Consider the following 18,599-nt stretch of genomic DNA (forward strand, 5'->3'; position numbering starts at 1 on the left):
GGTTAATTTTTTATGTATGCCCTTCCTGCTTAAGTTTAAGGTCTAGAATAGTTTTTCTTACCCTACCTTCAAGTGGCTATAGGGAATTCTTAGGGCTCACATTTGTTTTGGAAGGATGGAAAAATTGCTGTTTCTTTGCCATTTGTACATGATTAAAAAGTTCTTACTTAACAATAAGAAAAATGCATCAATCTAACAAACTTTGAAACACATCCAAAGGTTGAGTTTCCTTTTGGTAAACAATTTGGTAAGATGTAAGTGAGCATTTAGTGTTTGACCTCTCTACATATACTATACTTGCTAGTCTGATTACATGGATAAATAGTTCCTGCTCTGAAAGTAGAAACCCATGGAAAAGGAACAAGGCCTAGGGTCCTAGTAACAGAGTAGTTTGTTATGCTACAAAAGAATAGGACTCCAGTGGGAGGGGTATATGCCTGTGGAGTGGGACAGAGCCAAAACTATAAAGGACCTTATATATATGCCTTTATAAATTATTTGGACTTATCCTCAGTACATTTAGGAGGAATTTTAGGATTTTAAGCAGAGGAATGATGTGATTTGTTATGTGTTTGAGATACCTCATTATGTCAGTAGCATGGAGGGGTAAATGGGAAATCCTGCAGCACTCTCTAGAAATAGAAGGAGGCGGATTTGAGCTACTTAATAGATTGACTGTTGGGGTGAAGGCAGAAATAGCAAACAGAATCAGGGATGACTCCAAGATTTGTGACTTAGGCAGCTTAGTGGATGGTGGTATTATTAACTAAATCGGGAATACAGAAGGAAGAGCATAATTGGAGGAAATGTATGGACTTGTTTAAGGTAGTACATTGCAGTGGCGAGATTTAGCAAACATTTGGATATATTTGTCTGTAATTCTGTGGCAGGACTCATCTTGTTTTGATGACTAGTTTAAGAGTTTTACATGACTGAAATGCTTGAGACTCCTGTGGAAAATTAATTTGTCTTATTTATTTGTAATAACAGATTTCCTTATATACTATAAAATATGAGATGATTAAAGTGGAAAGATATCAGCCAAAGCCTAGATCATCCAAACAGTTATAAAATAGAGTGTGTTGTAAGGATGAAATTAATTAATACATGTAAAATACTGAGAAAGTACACGATATAGTAAATGCTCAATGTGTTAGCTATTTTAATGTTTTTATTATTTTTTTTCACTGCCAGAATTTTTCTCCAAAACCATATACTTCTTATTGTCTTCATTTGAAATACAAAATTACTCTTTACTTTTACAGACTAGATGTAGAATTTTAAATAAAATATAGTATAGATTTAAAAGAATAAGGAACTCATTTTTATTCAGTGAGTGAATTGTGTGTATTCTCCTGTGCTAGGCACCGTGCTAGATATTGAGGGTACAGTAGTGAGAAAGTAGCTATATCCAATTTCCCTTTTTCATTCAATGTCTGTTTTGTTTGACTAGTTGATGCAAGATAGAAATAATATGGCATTAGTACACAGTTTCTTTTTTCTTTAGTTTACTGCTTTTATTTCTTATTCCTGTGAGCTATCTTTATTTTTATTTGTTAATTATTTTTAAGTAAGCATATCTTTTTTTACATTTATGTAAATGTTGAAGTATTCTGTGATCTATGTTAGGAAAGATTTTCTTGTTCAAATTTTAAAATAAATTTTACTTCAAATTATTCTAAGGTATGTATTTTTCCTTGCATTTCTGTTAAATACATGAGTATAAATTTCTTTTCTTTTGTATTTTCAGAGAATCCTTGATACGAACTGCATTCCAGTGTCTTCAGTTGGTTGTGACAGATTTTCTACCAACAATGCCTTGCACCTGCCTGCAGATAGTTGTAGATGTTGCAGGTAGTTTTGGACTTCATAACCAAGAACTTAATATTAGTTTAACTTCAATAGGTTTATTGGTAAGCATCATTGCCTTCCTTATATAATCTAGAAATCACTGTTTGCAATTGAGAGTGAATGCCAAGCTATTGCTATGCTTTTGACTCTATAGGAGTCATTTAAATGACTTTTAAGTACCAAACTTATACCTTGTATGAAGGGTTAAATAATATCATTTAATAAATAATTATTTAAAAGCAGAGTATTTGGAATAATTTTGATATATTGAGCTGAAATTTGGCTTTTTTAAGGTTTGTTATGGGAAGATTTAGTAAGCAAATAATAGTACATACAAGAGAAATATTCAGTTGACTCTGCTGTGAAGGGTAATTGATTTCTTTTTAAATTTAATTTTATTAATTTTTTTATACAGCAGGTTCTTATTATCTGTTTTATACATATTAGTGTATACATGTCAATCCCAATCTCCCCGTTCATCCTACCACCACCACTACCCCCTTTTCCCCCTTGGTTTCCATACATTTGTTCTCTACATCTGTGTCTCTTATTTCTGCCTTGCAAACTGGTTCATCTGTACCCTTTTTCTGGTTTCCACATATATGCGTTAATATACGATATTTGTTTTTCTCTTTCTGACTTACGTAACTCTGTATCACAGTCTCTAGATCCATCCACATATGAACAAATGACCCAATTTCGTTCCTTTTTATGGCTGAGTAATATTCCATTGTGTACATGTACCACGTCTTCTTTATCCATTCATCTGTCGATGGGCATTTAGGTTGCTTGCATGACCTGGCTATTGTAAATAGTGCTGCAATGAACATTGGGGTGCCTGTGTCTTTTTTTTTTTTTTTTGTGGTACGCGGGCCTCTCACTGCTGTGGCCTCTGCCATTGTGGAGCACAGGCTCTGGACGCGCAGGCTCAGCGGCCATGGCTCACGGTCCTAGCCACTCCGCGACATGTGGGATCTTCCCGGACCGGGGCACGAACCTGCGTCCCCTGCATCGGCAGGCGGACTCTCAACCACTGCGCCACCAGGGAAGCCCCTGTGTCTTTTTGAATTATGGTTTTCTCTGGGTATATGCCCAGTAGTGGGATTGCTGGGTCATATGGTAGTTCTATTTTTACTTTTTTAAGGAACCTCCATACTGTTCTCCATAGTGGCTGTATCAATTTACATTTCCACCAACAGTGCAAGAGGATTCCCTTTTCTCCACACCCTCCCCAGCATTTGTTGTTTGTAGGGTTTCTGATGATGCCCATTCCAACTGGTGTGAGGTGATACCTCACTGTAGTTTTGATTTGTATTTCTCTAATAATTAGTGATGTTGAGCAGCTTTTGCTTTTTTTTTAAGCCTTCATGCTTCTTATTTTTTTTTATTTCTAAATTTGTTTATTTAATTATTCATTTATGGCTGCATTGGGTCTTCGTTGCTGCACGCGGGCTTTCTCTAGTTGCATAGAGCAGGGGCTGCTCTTCATTGTGGAGTGTGGGCTTGTCATTGTGGTGGCTTCTCTTGTTAAGGAGCATGGGCTCTAGGCACGTGAGCTTCAGTAGTTGTGGCATGCAGGCTTCAGTAGTTATGGCTCGCGGGCTCTAGAACGCAGGCTCAGTAGTTGTGGTGCACGGGCTTAGTTGCTTTGCAGCATGTGAGATCTTCCCGGACCAGGGCTCGAACCTATGTCCCCTGCATCAGCAGGCGGATTCTCAGCCACTGCACCACCAGGGAAGTCTGAGCAGCTTTTCCTGTGCCTCTTGGCCATCTATATGTCTTCTTTGGTGAAATGTCTATTTAGGTCTTCTTCCCATTTTTGGATTAGGTTGTTTGTTTTTTAAATATTGAACTGCATGAGCTGTTTATATATTTTGGAGATTAATTCTTTGTCCGTTGATTCGTTTGCAGATATTTTCTCCCGTTCTGAGGGTTGTCTTTTCATCTTGTTTACGTTTCCTTTGCTGTGCAAAAGCTTTTAAGTTTCATTAGGTCCCATTTGTTTATTTTTGTTTTTATTTCCATTACTCTAGGAGGTGGGTCAAAAAAGATCTTGCTGTGATTTATGTCAAAGACTGTTCTTCCTATGTTTTCCTCTCAGAGTTTTATAGTGTCTGGTCTTACATTTAGGTTTCTAATCCATTTTGAGTTTATTTTTGTGTACGGTGTTAGGGAGGGTTCTAACTTCTTTCTTTCACATGTAGCTGTCCAGTTTTCCTAGCACCACTTATTGAAGAGACAGTCTTTTCTCCAGTGTATATCCTTGCCTCCTTTGCCATAGATTATTTGACCATAGGTGCGTGGGTTTATCACTGGGCTTTCTATCCTGTTCCATTGAACTATATTTCTGTTTTTGTGCCAGTACCAAATTATCTTGATTACCGTAGCTTTGTAGTATAGCCTGAAGTCAGGGAGTCTGATTGCTCCAGGTCCGTTATTTTCCCCCTCAAGATTGCTTTGGCTATTTGGGGTCTTTTGTGTCTCCATACAAATTTTAAGATTTTTTGTTCTAGTTCTGTAAAAAATGCCACTGGTAATTTGATAGGGATTGCATTGAATCTGTAGGCTTTGGGTAGTATAGTCATTTTCACAATATTGATTCTTCCAATCCAAGGACATGGTATATCTCTCCATCTGTTTGTGTCATCTTTGATATCTTTCATCAGTGTTTTATAGTTCTCTGAGTACAGGTCTTTACTTCCTTAGGTAGGTTTATTCCTAGGTATTTTATTCTTTTTGTTGCAATGGTGAATGGGATTGTTTTCTTAATTTCTCTTTCTGATCTTTTGTTGTTAGTGTATAGGAATGCAAGAGATTTTTGTGCATTAATTTTGTATCCTGTTACTTTACCAAATTCATTGATTAGCTCTAGTAGTTTCCTGATGGCATCTTTAGGATTATCTGTTTATAGTATCATGTCATCTGCAAACAGTGACAGTTTTACTTCTTTTCCCATTTGCATCCCTTTTATTTCTTTTTCTTCTCTGATTGCTGTGGCTAGGACTTCCAAAGCTATGTTGAATAATAGTGGCAAGAGTGGACATCCTTGTCTTGTTCCTGACCTTAGAGGAAAGGCTTTCAGTTTTTCACCATTGAGAATGATGCTTGCTGTGGGTTTGTCATATATGGCCTTTATTCTGTTGAGGTAGGTTCCCTCTGTGCCCACTTTCTGGAGAGTTTTTATCATAAATGGGTGTTGAGTTTTGTCAGAAGCTTTTTCTGCATCTATTGACGTGATCATATGGTTTTTATTCTTCAATTTGTTAATATGCTGTATCACATTGATTGATTTGCATATATTGAAGAATCCTTGTATCCCTGGGATAAATCCCACTTGATCATGGTGTATGATCCTTTTAATGTGCTGTTGGATTCTGTTTGCTAGTATCTTGTGGAGGATTTTTGCATCTATATTCATCAGTAATATTGGTCTGTAATTTTCTTTTTTTGTAGCATCTTTGTCTGGTTTTGGTATCAGGGTGATGGTGGCCTTGTAGAATGAGTTTGGGAGTGTTCCTTCCCCTGCAGTTTTTTGGAAGAGTTTGAGAAGGATAGGTGTTAGCTCTTTTCTAAATGATAGATTTCACCTGTGAAGCCATCTGGTCCTGGACTCTTGTTTGTTGGAAGATTTTTAATTACAGTCTCAACTTCGGTGCTTGTGATTGGTCTGTTTATATTTCCTATTTCTTCCTGGTTCAGTCTCGGAAGGTTGTGCTTTTCAAAGAATGTGTCCATTTCTTCCAGGCTGTCCATTTTACTGGCATATAGTTGCTTATAGTAATCTCTCATGATCCTTTGTATTTCTGCAGTGTCAGTTGTTACTTCTCCTTTTTCATTTCTAATTCTATTGATTTGAGTCTTCTCCCTTTTTTTCTTGATGAGTGTGGCTAATGGTTTATCAATTTTGTTTATCTTCTCAAAGAATCAGATTTTAATTATGTTGATCTTTGCTATTGTCTCCTTCCTTTCTTTTTCACTTATTTCTGATTTGATCTTTATGATTCCCTTCTGCTAACTTTGGGGTTATTTTGTTCTTCTTTCTCTAATTGCTTTGGGTGTAAGGTTAGGTTGTTTATTTGAGTTGTTTCTTGTTTCTTGAGGAAGGATTGTATTGCTATAAACTTAGCTCTTAGAACTGCTTTTGCTGCATGCCATAGGTTTTGGGTCATCATGTTTTCATTGTCATTTGTTTCTAGGTATTTTTTTATTTCCTCTTTGATTTCTTCAGTGATCTCTTGGTTATTTAGTAGTGTATTGTTTAGCCTCCATGTGTTTGTATTTTTTACAGATTTTTTCCTGTAATTGATATGTAGTCTCATAGCGTTGTGATCGGAAAAGATACTTGATATGATTTCAATTTTCTTAAATTTATCAAGGCTTGATTTGTGACCCAAGATATGATCTTTCCTGGAGAATGTTCCATGAGCACTTGAGAAGAAAGTGTATTCTGTTGGTTTTGAATGGACCGTCCTATAAATATCAATTAAGTCCATCTTGTTTAGTGTGTCATTTAAAGCGTGTGTTTCCTTATTTATTTTCATTTTGGATGATCTGTCCATTGGTGAAAGTGGGGTGTTAAAGTCCCCTACTATGATTGTGTTACTGTCAGTTTCCCTTTTTATGGCTGTTGGCATCTGCCTTATGTATTGAGGTGCTCCTATGTTGGGTGCATAAATATTTACAATTGTTATATTTTTCTTCTTGGATTGATCCCTTGATCATTATGTAGTGTCCTTCTTTGTAGTAGTCTTTATTTTAAAGTCTATTTTGTCTGATATGAGAGTTGCTACTGCAGCTTTCTTTTGATTTCCATTTGCATGGAATATTTTTTTCCATCCCCTCACTTTCAGTCTGTATGTGTCCCTAGGTCTGAAGGGGGTCTCTTGTTGTCAGCCTATATACAGGTCTTGGTTTTGTATCCATTCAGCAAGCCTGTCTCTTTTGTTTGAAGCATTTAATCCATTCACATTTAAGGTAATTATCGATATGTATGTTTCTGTTACCATTTTCTTAATTGTTTGGGGTTGTTTTTGTAGGTTGGTTTCTTCTGTTGTATTTCCCACTTATAGAAGTTTCTGTAGCATTTGCTGCAGAGCTGGTTTAGTGGTTCTGAATTCTTTTAGGTTTTGCTTATCTGTGAAGGTTTTCATTTCTCCGTCGAATCTGAATGAGATCCTTGCTGGGTAGAGTAATCTTGGTTGTAGGTGCTTCCCTTTCATCACTTAAAATATATCATGTCGGGCTTCCCTGGTGGCGCAGGGGTTGAGAGTCTGCCTGCTGATGTAGGGGACAAGGGTTTGTGCCCCGGTCCGGGAAGATCCCACATGCTGTGGAGCAGCTGGGCCCGTGAGCCGTGGCTGCTGCGCCTGCGCGTCCAGATCCTGTGCTCCTCAATGGGAGAGACCACAACAGTGAGAGGCCCGCGTATTGCAAAAAAAAAAAAAAAAAATATATATATATATATATATATATATATATATATATATAATGCCATCCCTTTCTGGTTTGTAGAGTTTCTGCTGAGAAATCAGCTGTTAATCTTATCGGAGTTCCCTTGTATGTTATTTGTCATGTTTCCCTTGTTGCTCTTAATAATTTTTCTTTGTGTTTAATTTTTGTCAGTTTGATTACTTTGTGTCTCAACGTTTTTCTCCTTGGGTTTATCCTGCCTGGGACTCTCTGCACTTCCTGAATTTGGGCAGCTGTTTTTTTTCCCATGTTAGGGAAGTTTTCAGCTATAATCTTCTAATATTTTCTTGGGTCCTTTCTCTCTTTCTTCTTCTTTTGGGACCCCTATAATGCGAATGTTTGTGCATTTCATGTTGTCCCAGAGGTCTCTTAGGCTGTCTTCATTTCTCTTCATTCTATTTTCTTTATTCAGTTCTGTGGCAGTGAATTCCACAATTCTGTCTTCCAGGTCACTTATCCGTTCTTCTGTCTCAATTATTCTGCTATTGATTCTTTCCAGTATGTTTTTCATTTCAGTTATTGTATTGTTTATCTCTGTTTGTTCGTTCTGTAATTCTTCTAGGTGTTTGTTCTTTAATTCTTCTAGGTCTTTGTTAAACATTTCTTGCATCTTCTCAGTCTTTGTCTCCATTCTTTTTCCAAGGTCCTGGATCATGTTCGCTATCATTATTCTGAATTCTTTTTCTGGAAGGTTGCCTATCTCCACTTCATTTCGTTGTTTTTCTGGGGTTTTATCTTGTTCCTTCATCTGTTACATAGTCCTCTGCCTTTACATTTTGTGTATCTCTCTGTGAATGTGGTTTTTGTTCCACAGGCTGCAGAATTGTAGTTCTTCTTGCTTCTGCTGTCTCAAGGGTAACTGATTTTTAACGTTATTTTGCTAGTAACATTTTTTTTTAATTGAAGTATAGTTGATTTACAATATTGTGTTAATTTCTGCTGTACGGCAAAGTAATTCAGTTATACATATATATACATTTTTTATATTCCTTTCCATTATGGTTTATCATAGGATATTGAGTATAGTTCCCTGTGCTATATACAATAGGACCTTGTTATAGTAGTTTATACCTCTTAATCTCCTATTCCTATATTGTCCCTTCCCACTTCCATCTCCCCTCTAGTTTGTTCTGTATGAGTCTCTTTCTCTTTTGTTGTATTCATTTGTTTGAATCATCTTAGATTCTGCATATAAATGATAACATACTGTATTTGTCTTTCTTTGTCTGACTTATTTCGCTAAGCATAATACCTTCCAGGTTCATCCATGTTGTTGAAAAAGGCAAATTTTAATTCTTCTTTATGGCTGAGTAGTATTCCATCCTGTGTGTGTGTATGTGTATATATATAGAGAGAGATATAGACAGATATACATATATATAATATATACAATCCATTATTTAACTATCTAGCTACCACATCTTCTTTATCCATTCATCTGTTGATGGGCACTTAGGTACCTCTATATCTTGGCTATTGTAAATAGTGCTGGTATGAACATTGGGGTACATGTGCCTTTTCAGATTAGTGTTTTCATTTTTTCCAAATATATATCCAGGAGTGGTATTTCTAGATCATATGGTAGTTCTATTTTTAGTTTTTTAAGGAACCTCCATACTGTTTTCCACATTGACTGTGCCAATTTTTTCAAATTATTAATGTTAGCACAAGATTGCTCCCTCAAATTCTGAAATCAGATAGAGACACTTGACAGAAGAGGAGATACTTTCATTAAATCCATTCTACTAGAAAAGGAGTTTCTGAAATAATTGTTTTTTTAATTCTGAAAAAGTATATGTTGCATATCTATGTGTTTAAAATAAAATCTATGAATAAATTGATATTTTCTCCTTTGCTTTTTAGTGGAATATTTCAGATTATTTTTTCCAAAGAGGAGAAACTATTGAAAAAGAATTAAATAACGAAGAAGCAGCACAGCAAAAGCAGGCAGAAGAGAAAGGAGTGGTTTTAAATCGGCCGTTCCACCCTGCACCACCGTTTGATTGCTTGTGGTTGTGTCTTTATGCAAAATTGGGTGAACTCTGTGTGGACCCCCGTCCTGCTGTCAGGAAGAGTGCAGGGCAAACTCTGTTTTCGACAATTGGTGCACATGGAACTTTATTACAGCACTCAACATGGCACACTGTTATTTGGAAGGTACTGTAAAATAGCTTGAGTTGTCAGTTCTTAATTGAGACATGCTTAGATACTTTTTCAATTAAACTTGTTCCTATTAATTTAAAAAAATTTTTTAAATTTTTAGTTTTTTTATTGAAGTCTAGTTGATTTAAAATGTTGTGTTAGTTTCACTTTTACTGAACGTGATTCGGTTATACATATATATTCTTTCTCTTCCTATTAATTTTTAAAGCTGAGTTTCCGTCTGTTTGTGCATTTGGCAAAACAGAAAATGTTAGCTTTGTCGTATTTTTAATTGCACCTCACATAGATCAGATTAAATACTAAAAGCCTCATCTTTTTATCTCTATCTCCTTTGCACTTCCCTTTCTCCTCATTTTCCCCTGTGGTAATAAAACTAGTAGTTGCTAAACCACTACCTATAATTCAAATATAATATAGTCAAATGAAAATTTTATAAATAAAGAATTTCAACAGTAGTGAAATTTACTTGCAGACTCACCAAACAGAAACCACCTCCAATTGGTAAATTCCATGTTCGTTCATTAAATATGCAGTTGCATTTAAAAAATTTTTCAATTTTATCTTCTTTTTAAAATGTTCTTACAAACTCAGCAGCTTATTAGTGAGCATCCCTTCTTTGCTAAAAGCTCTGTTTTTGTTTAATCTGTTCCATTTTAATAAAATTCTATTTATAATCCTTTCATTGCTTTTGTGAATTTTTGAAATCAGCAAGTTTGACAGTAGACAAAATGGTAAACCTTCATTGTATTTAACAATGTTTTCAGTTTAATAAAAAGACCCCAGAATGTCTTAAACAATTAATAATGTATGTTCCCTAATAAAAATAATTAAAAGCCCTGCTTCCCACTCCTATGTCTTCTGTTTTTTTTTTCGTTTTGTTTTGTTTTGTTTTTAACTAGCTGCACCACGCAGCATGAGGGATGTCAGGGATCAAACCCAGGCCCCATGCATTGGGAGCATAGTCTTAACCACTGGACCACGAGGGAAGTCCCCTCTTGTGTTTTCTGTTTCAACTCTATCCCCTGGCTTCTCAATTCACAAACATGCTGAAGAGTCCTTTATTGTTTTTAAAAACAAACTGATATTTTCTCTGATTCCTGTTTTCTTTTCAGACAGCTTCATTGTTAAGCTTGCTGCCTAAATCTCAATAATTTCTTTTCTTTCTCACTTCCCCTGCATTCCCTTACCCCCTTGTAATTTGATATCCAGATTATTCTACTTCAGAGTATCTTAAACCTTAGCATGTAACAGAATCTCCTAGAGGACTTATTAAAGAACAAATTGCTTTAGCCACTGTCCCCAACCCCCTAGAGTTTCTGATTTCTTTCCCCTGGCACGGGGACTGAGAATTTGCGTGTCTGTGAAGCTCCCAGGTGATGCTGATGGTTCTGAAACCATATTTTTAGAACCACACAAATTGTTCATAGGCTCTACAGGTAGCCTTCTAATTGCCAAGTGTCTTACCCTATGCTTAATCCTTATCCTACTCATTTTTTGTAGCATTTAATACTGCTGATTATTTTTTCCTTGAAATTTCTCTTCCTTTGGCTTCTGTTCCACAGCATGCATATGCTTCTACTCAATTTTTATTTTATTTTTTTGGCTCCTATTACTTCCTCTGATTCTACATTTTAAATGTAAACATTCCCCAAATCCCAACCGCTTCCTGCTTGATTTTTTTCAAGCACCTTCATCCAGTCCTGAAGTTTCAGCAGTAACCAGATGTCACTCATAGTTATATATTTGCCTGGATCCCTCTCCTTAGCTTCATTCCCTTCTTGTACATTACCCCCTAGATGCTCCATTGGCCACCTCAGCTCAGTAAGTCTTAGACAATAGTCTATCCAATTTATTTTAATTTTTCATATTCCATGACCTTAAGGATAAACTTAAGGATATCTCTGTTGATCAGTTTCGTCCAATATATGGGGATTGATCAGAATGTCAGGTGTAATTCTTTGTAGCAATGCCTAATTTTCTATGCTGTTACTTAAGCTGTGTTATCAATACTTTTTATATGCATTGTTATAAATATTTAGGTTCTCTTTCATCTATTGGACCGAGTTCGAGAGTCTTCTACCACTGCTGACAAAGAAAAGATTGAGTCTGGAGGTGGCAATATTCTCATTCATCATTCAAGGGACACAGCAGAGAAGCAATGGGCTGAGACATGGGTTTTAACATTGGCCGGAGTAGCAAGAATCTTCAACACTAGAAGATATTTACTGCAACCTTTAGGTAGATACACATTTTTTTTTTTCTGATTATACAAGTAATTAATGTTAAAGGAAATTTGGAAAATACAGGAGATTCTTTAAAGTTCATATACAATACTACTTTCCAAGAATAATCCATCTTAACTGTCAGTCTTTGTGTTATGTGTGGTGTGTGCATGAGCATGCATGTTTTCATTCATTTCACTGAAAAAATATGTAATGTGCACCTACTGCGGGTGAGTCTCTAGGGGATACAATGATGAACCAAATGCTACCGTCTTTGCTGTATCATGGGTATGCGGGAAGAACTATAATTACATAAATAAGTACAAAATTACTACAATGATCAGTGCTAAAAGGAGTTTATAATAGATTGTGTGCTTATAATAGATATTTGACCAGGCCAGTGAGGTATGTATAGGCTTCCCTGAGAAAGCAATATTTTATCTGAGTAGTAGTTCATCAGGCAAGGGTAGGAGGAACTGAGAAGAGCCTTACAGGCAGAGAGAATGTGTAAAAGAGATGGGAGAAGATTAAGGAGATGGAGATGGTGAGGACCCTGGCATGTTTGAAGGTCTGGAATGAAGAGAACACGGGAAAGTGTAATACCACATGAGGTTGTAGAGGTAGAGAGAGGCCCAGAGCATGGAACACTTTGTAGGTTATGTTCAAAAGTTAAGACTTTATTCTAAGAGCACTGAAAACCACTGGAAGGTTTTAATCCATGATGTGATGTGATCATATATGCAGTTCAGAATTATCACTTCAGATGGTATGTGTGGAATGGAATGGCCACAAAGAAGAATGGTAGGATACTGTTAGACTGGTGAGGAAACTGTTGGTGGTGTAGATCAATGCCTCTCAACCAGGGCCAATTTTGCCCAACCTACTCCCTCCCCCCACAGGATATTTGACAATGTCTGGAGACAGTTTTGGTTGTCACAACTGGGGAAGGACATGCACTACTGGCTTCTGGGGGGAGTAGCAGCCAGGGATGCTGCTACACATCTTACAACAAAGAACTATCCAACCCAAAATGTCAGTAGTATTGAGATTGAGAAATTCTGGTGTAGATTATAATACCTTCCTTCAATTCTGGTGGTCGGGTTGGGAGTGGTTGAGAAAAGTGAACAGAAGTACTTTTGTACATAATTGTGAACAAGTTGTACATATTATTTTTTTAATTTATTATTTTATGGTTGGCTTTTTCACCCCTCATTATGTTAAAGCATAAGCATATTTACTCTTTTCATAGGCACACAAAATTGTGTGGTGTTCATCATGTACACTTTAGGGCTCTATTTTATATATACACATACATATATATAATGTACATACATGTACATTTTAAATCTTAGTTTTTTGTTTTCATGTAAAATTTACATATAATGAAATGAACCAATCTTTACTGTATGTTTGCTGAGTTTTGACAAATAAGAATCATTTTTAATACCTCTGTGATAGTTACTTTATCTTAAAAGCTAAGAACTAATAGATTTAAATTTTTAAAAATGAAGACATGATGCAGTTCATGTAGCTTTGATGATTTTTTATAATTTGAACACTAGGAAATGGTTTTTATTATTTTAGAATAAGATTATGGTGTCAGGGTGATGCTCATAGAATGGTTCAGAAGTGTTCCTTCCTCTGCAGTTTTTTTTTTTTGAGTAGTTTGAGAAGGATAGGTGTTAACTCTTCTCTAAATGTTTGGTAGAATTCACCTGTGAAGCCATCTGGTCCTGGACGTTTGTTCATTGGAGCTTTTAAATTACTGATTCAATTTCATTACCAATAATTGTTCATATTTTCTGTTTCTTCCTGGTTCAGTCTTGGGAGATTCTTTCAAAGAATTTGTCCATTTCTTCTAGGTTGTCCATTTTATTGGTGTATAGTTGCTCATAGAAGTCTCTTATGATTCTTTGTATTTCTGTGGTGTCAGTTGTAATTTCTCCTTTTTCATTTCTGATTTTATTGATTTGGGCCCTCTCCCTTTTTTTCTTGATGAGTCTGGCTGAAGGTTTGTCCATTTGGTTTATCTTTTCAAAGAAGCAGCTTTTAGTTTCATTGATCTTTTCTGTTGTTTTTTTAGTCTCTATTTCATTTATTTCTGCTCTGATCTTTATGATTTCTTTCCTTCTACTAACTTTGGGTTTTGTTCTTTTTTCTCTAGTTCCTTTAGGTGTAAAGTTAGATTGTTCATTTGAGATTTTTCTTATTTCCTGAAGTAAGCTCATATTGCTATAAACTTTCCTATTAGAACTGCTTTTGCTGGCATCCCAAAGGTTTTGGATCATTGTATTTTCATTTTCATTTGTCTCTAGGTATTTTTTTATTTCCTCTTTGATTTCTTCAGTGATTCATTGGCTGTTTAGTAGCATATTGTTTAGCCTCCACATGTTTGTGTTTTTTTGCAGTTTTTTTCTTGTAGTTGAAAATTTTGCCATTTGCAGCAACATGGGTAGACTTGCAGGGCATTATGCTAAGTGAAGTAAGTCAGACAGAGAAAGACAAATACTGTATGATATCACTTCTATGTAGACTCTAAAAAATACAACATACTAGTGAATATAACGAAAAAGAAGCAGACTCACAGATACAGAGAACAAACTAGTGGTTACCAGTGGGGACAGGGGGCAAGTGGGGCAATATAGGGGTGGGGGACTGGGAGCTGCAAACTATTGGGGATAAGATAGGCTACAAGGATGTATTTTACAACACTGGAATATAGCCAGTATTTTGTAATAATTGTAAATAGAGTGTAACCTTTAAAAATTGTATAAAAATTAAAAAAAAAATTTTAAATAATGTGGTTAATTTTTTTTTTTTCTTTTGTGGTATGTGGGCCTCTCACTGTTGTGGCCTCTCCCGTTGCGGAGCACAGGCTCCGGACGCACAGGCCCAGCGGCCATGGCTCACGGGCCCAGCCGCTCCGCGGCATGTGGGATCTTCCCGGACCGGGGCACAAACCTGTGTCCCCTGCATCGGCAGGCGGGCTCTCAACCACTGCACCACCGGGGAAGCCCGGTTAATATTTTTAACATAACCATGTGCAATATATAATTATACCTACTCTTTTAGAAAGAAGACTTCTTCCTAGACATAGAATATATTAATGAAAGAATTGCAAGGTTTTTTCCTTCCTGTGGCATGGAATATTCTAAATCTGAGACTTGGTCACCATTCTGGTGGGGAAATGTAATGTTTCATCTGACTTTTGGACTGGAATGGCAACAAGTAGAAGTATTTTATTTTGTAGTTTTGATAGTTTTTAGGCAAAAATTTTTAAAACTCTTTGAACAGTTTACTGAAAAATCTGTTTTTTATTGTATGTAAATTATACTTCAATTAAAAAAAAGAGAGTATGGAGAGGAAGAGGCATATAACTGGGCAAGTGTTATCATTTATCCTGTAAAGGCAGAGCAGTACTTACTGTTTTATACCAGACTTAGTTCTAGCTTTCCAGTTAACTGAATGCTTCTCAGTCATATGGGTTTATCCCTTCTTGAAAAAACATCTAGTCTTTGATAGCTTTTGTGAAGTGAAATTCTTTAAACCTCGATTATCTCTATTTCGTAGCCTACTTACGTGATCCTTTGCAGAATGTCAGTTCCTCTGATTTTTGCATTATTTAAATACAAATAGGTGGGTAATAATCCATGCTACTAACAAAGCCATTGGGCTAGATTTCTGTAGGAGCAACATCATTTTTTGCTGGGCTTTATAGGAACAAACCACACCTGGCCATAGAGAGTTTCATTATAAACGTGCTTAGTTGGTCACAGGAGTAGAGCAAGAGATTGAATTGATTAGTGGAAACAACAGCTACCATTCAGCCCATGCTCTGCTGATGGTAGATCAGTTGACTCAGTTTACATGGGAGAAATAAATTTAGACTCATTGTAAAACGACAGTCTAATCTTTATGGTGCATTTTCTCCTGGCAACTCACTAATGGGGGAAAAATGTTTAAGAAAATTCTGCAACTGTAAAATCATTTAAATATGAAAACCAAAGTGTAAAGTTAAGAAAGTGTATCCTACTGTTATAACTTTTCCAATGTGCTTAAGAATGGGAACATCTTACTTAATCATTAATAAAGGTAGATGAATAGACTGGAGATGTTACTGAAAAGTTTTTGTTTTCACCCTCTTAAGTTTTTATTCTGTTCTCCTTAGGCAGAAGTACTAGAATAGAAACATGTATACATACATTTACAGAGTTTTATTTTTAAGACCAAAACCTTTTTTGATATACTCATTATCCTCTTCTTGATGCTGTTTGTTCCTGTAGCTGACAAAAATTTTTTACTGGATTTTTGGGTTGTAATGATTTTAATTCACATTGTTAGTACCTTAGCATATTTTTTCTAGTTCTATAAGAATTTAAGCAGAAAAATAAAGCAAATAAACTTTAAAGTGTCTAATAGTAAGAGAAAGTTTGATCACTTTTATGGTGATAAATTTTTTTTCCTCTTCCTAATATAGGAGATTTTTCAAGAGCATGGGATGTTCTTCTTGACCATATACAATCAGCAGCACTCAGCAAAAACAATGAAGTATCTCTGGCTGCGCTGAAAAGCTTCCAGGAAATTTTACAGATTGTGACCCCTGTCAGAGACTCAGATAAGCCTGAGACACCACCTGCAGTTAATGTCCCTGTGCCTGTCCTTTTAGGGTCCATATCAGGCCCTGGCCTGAACAGGCCATTTGTCAGAACAGATTCCATTGGAGAAAGACTTGGAAGATATAGCAGCTCTGAGCCACCCATAGTTACTGATGAGCTTGAAGATTTGAATCTCTGGTGGGCTGCATGGAATACCTGGTATAGAGTTGGATCTGAAAGCACTAAGCCTCCTATTACTTTTGATAAACTAACTTTCATTCCCAGCCAGCCTTTTCTTACAGCTTTAATTCAGATATTTCCAGCTCTTTACCAACACATAAAAACTGGTTTCAACATGGATGATTTGCAAAAGTTGGGAGTCATACTACACAGTGCCGTTTCAGTCCCAATAAGTTCAGATGCATCCCCTTTCATTCTTCCATCTTACACTGAAGCAGTTTTGACAAGTTTACAGGAAGCTGTACTTACAGCTCTAGATGTTCTCCAAAAGGTAATAGAATTCTAGTGGCTGTCTAAGCAATATTGCATAAGGTTCTCTAGAACTTTTTTTACTTTGCTATATATTTTTTGGGATAAATTCTGGATCATCAAGATTGTTGTGTATGTATACTTTGGGATGAATTCAAGATTGTAAAGATCCAGTTATTTTTAAAACTTTTATTTTTCTAATATATTTTAAAAGGTATTTCAGGTTTATTTTGAGAGTCTTTAAGAAACTGCCTGCATTCTCTTGCTTCTATTCACCAGCTTTTTTGTTTTGTTCATGCAACTCTTCACAAGAGGATATACTTTTGGAATGACTACTTTAGTAAAGTATTTCTATAATTAGAAAATTAATAAACCATAGGATTATATTTTGGTTTTTTTCATCTGTACTTAAATTTAGCTCTGGAATTGTTGGAAGCCTATATTTTTTAAAAAAGAAGTAAGAATAAATTTATAAAGTATTTTTCTCACAGAAATTTTAAAAAGATATATTTTAACCTATGTATGTTTTGTTACTGCAAAATATATATGTATATATATATATATATATATATTAAAACAGGCCTAAAAATTATTGAGCAGATTCCAGTTAGCAAGCAAGACCAGATCAAAATCAAAGTATTTTTTAAACTGTCAAGGTAATTATTAGCACAATTCACAACCAAAATGCTAAACAAAAAAAATGCCACCTGAAGAGCCAGCAATCCCAACAAAGTAGCTATGACATTCTAACAAAATTAGAATGGAAGTATTAGAGTCTGATTACACATGTGTTATCAGTAGCCATTTGTGTACTGAAGATAATGTTTTCTAATTAAATGATTGCCTTATATCCAACTGTATTGAAGAAAACTTTCACAGTAAGAATGGTGGTTTCTACTACACCATAATACGCCTTGAATGACTCTGGAGGAAGTCTAGCTGAGCAGTAATTCCTTGATCTCTTTACCCTTAGTTACACTGTGCAGAGAAACAAATCGTGTAGAAACTTAAAATCTAAGAGAATCTGGCATGTTAAAAACTTTATTGTAGGGATATCAGTTTTCCATAATTGAAATCAAAAGAGCTGCTTTTATTTTCAGTGGGGGAAGAAAAGTAGCCTGTCAATAATAACTTTTTTCTCCCTGACTGTCAATATAAGTTGCTTATAGACAGCCTTAGAGGGAGTGGAAAAGTTAATATATTAGAGAAAGAGAGCATAGGCCTTGTGAGATACCCATAATCTAGAACATGTTTGATTCAAGCTTTTATATATGTGTAGAGGATAGTAAACAAAAAGGAAACAACAAACCCCCAAAATTTTTTCCAGGGTAAAAACTATATAATTTTATTTAGGAAAAAAACTGCTGCTTTCACAATTAGAAAACAAATAGAATCATTCATCCCAACTACTAGGAATTTGTTCTAAGCTTTGAACTTTTAATGGCTTTGAAAGCAATATATACCTTCAGTTGGGAACTTAGGAAGTTTTATTGTGGGAGACTTAGGATGTTTTATTTATATAAATTGAATCATTTTGCATTACTAATTTTCACTCTAGCCATTGTTTATTACTTACGTGATTATCTAAATGATGTTTCATAATACTTGAATGTGATTCAAATATATGGGGTCTTTAATATTTCCTAACAGAAAACATATTTCATTATTAGTGAAGAGTGTTTTTATTTTTTCTTTTTTTTTTTTTCCCCCAAGTAAGGGTGTTTCTATATTTCCCCCCACAGGTGTCAGAAAATTTTTTCACAAGCAAAATTGACTTGCTTTGGGACTTTATTCATAAACTAATAAGCTA

The 18,599-nt window shown here is 35.5% G+C and overlaps 1 protein-coding gene across 7 annotated transcripts in view; it reads left to right on the forward strand.

Moving 5' to 3' along the window:
- Nucleotides 1–18,599, forward strand: part of MON2 (MON2 homolog, regulator of endosome-to-Golgi trafficking) — a 124,005-nt gene that overhangs the window by 69,631 nt on the left and 35,775 nt on the right. For all 7 annotated transcript variants that reach the window (XR_010835833.1, XM_059082199.2, XM_059082200.2 and 4 more), the window contains 4 exons: nucleotides 1,751–1,913; nucleotides 9,184–9,477; nucleotides 11,523–11,721; nucleotides 16,183–16,811. Coding sequence is in view for 6 of the 7 variants with exons in the window: in XM_059082199.2 (XP_058938182.1) it covers nucleotides 1,751–1,913; nucleotides 9,184–9,477; nucleotides 11,523–11,721; nucleotides 16,183–16,811 (1,285 nt within the window). In the remaining variant the exon portion in view is untranslated. The remainder of the gene's footprint in view (nucleotides 1–1,750; nucleotides 1,914–9,183; nucleotides 9,478–11,522; nucleotides 11,722–16,182; nucleotides 16,812–18,599) is intronic.

This window comes from Kogia breviceps, chromosome 12, assembly GCF_026419965.1.
Source record: "Kogia breviceps isolate mKogBre1 chromosome 12, mKogBre1 haplotype 1, whole genome shotgun sequence".
NCBI classification, from domain to species: domain Eukaryota; kingdom Metazoa; phylum Chordata; class Mammalia; order Artiodactyla; family Physeteridae; genus Kogia; species Kogia breviceps.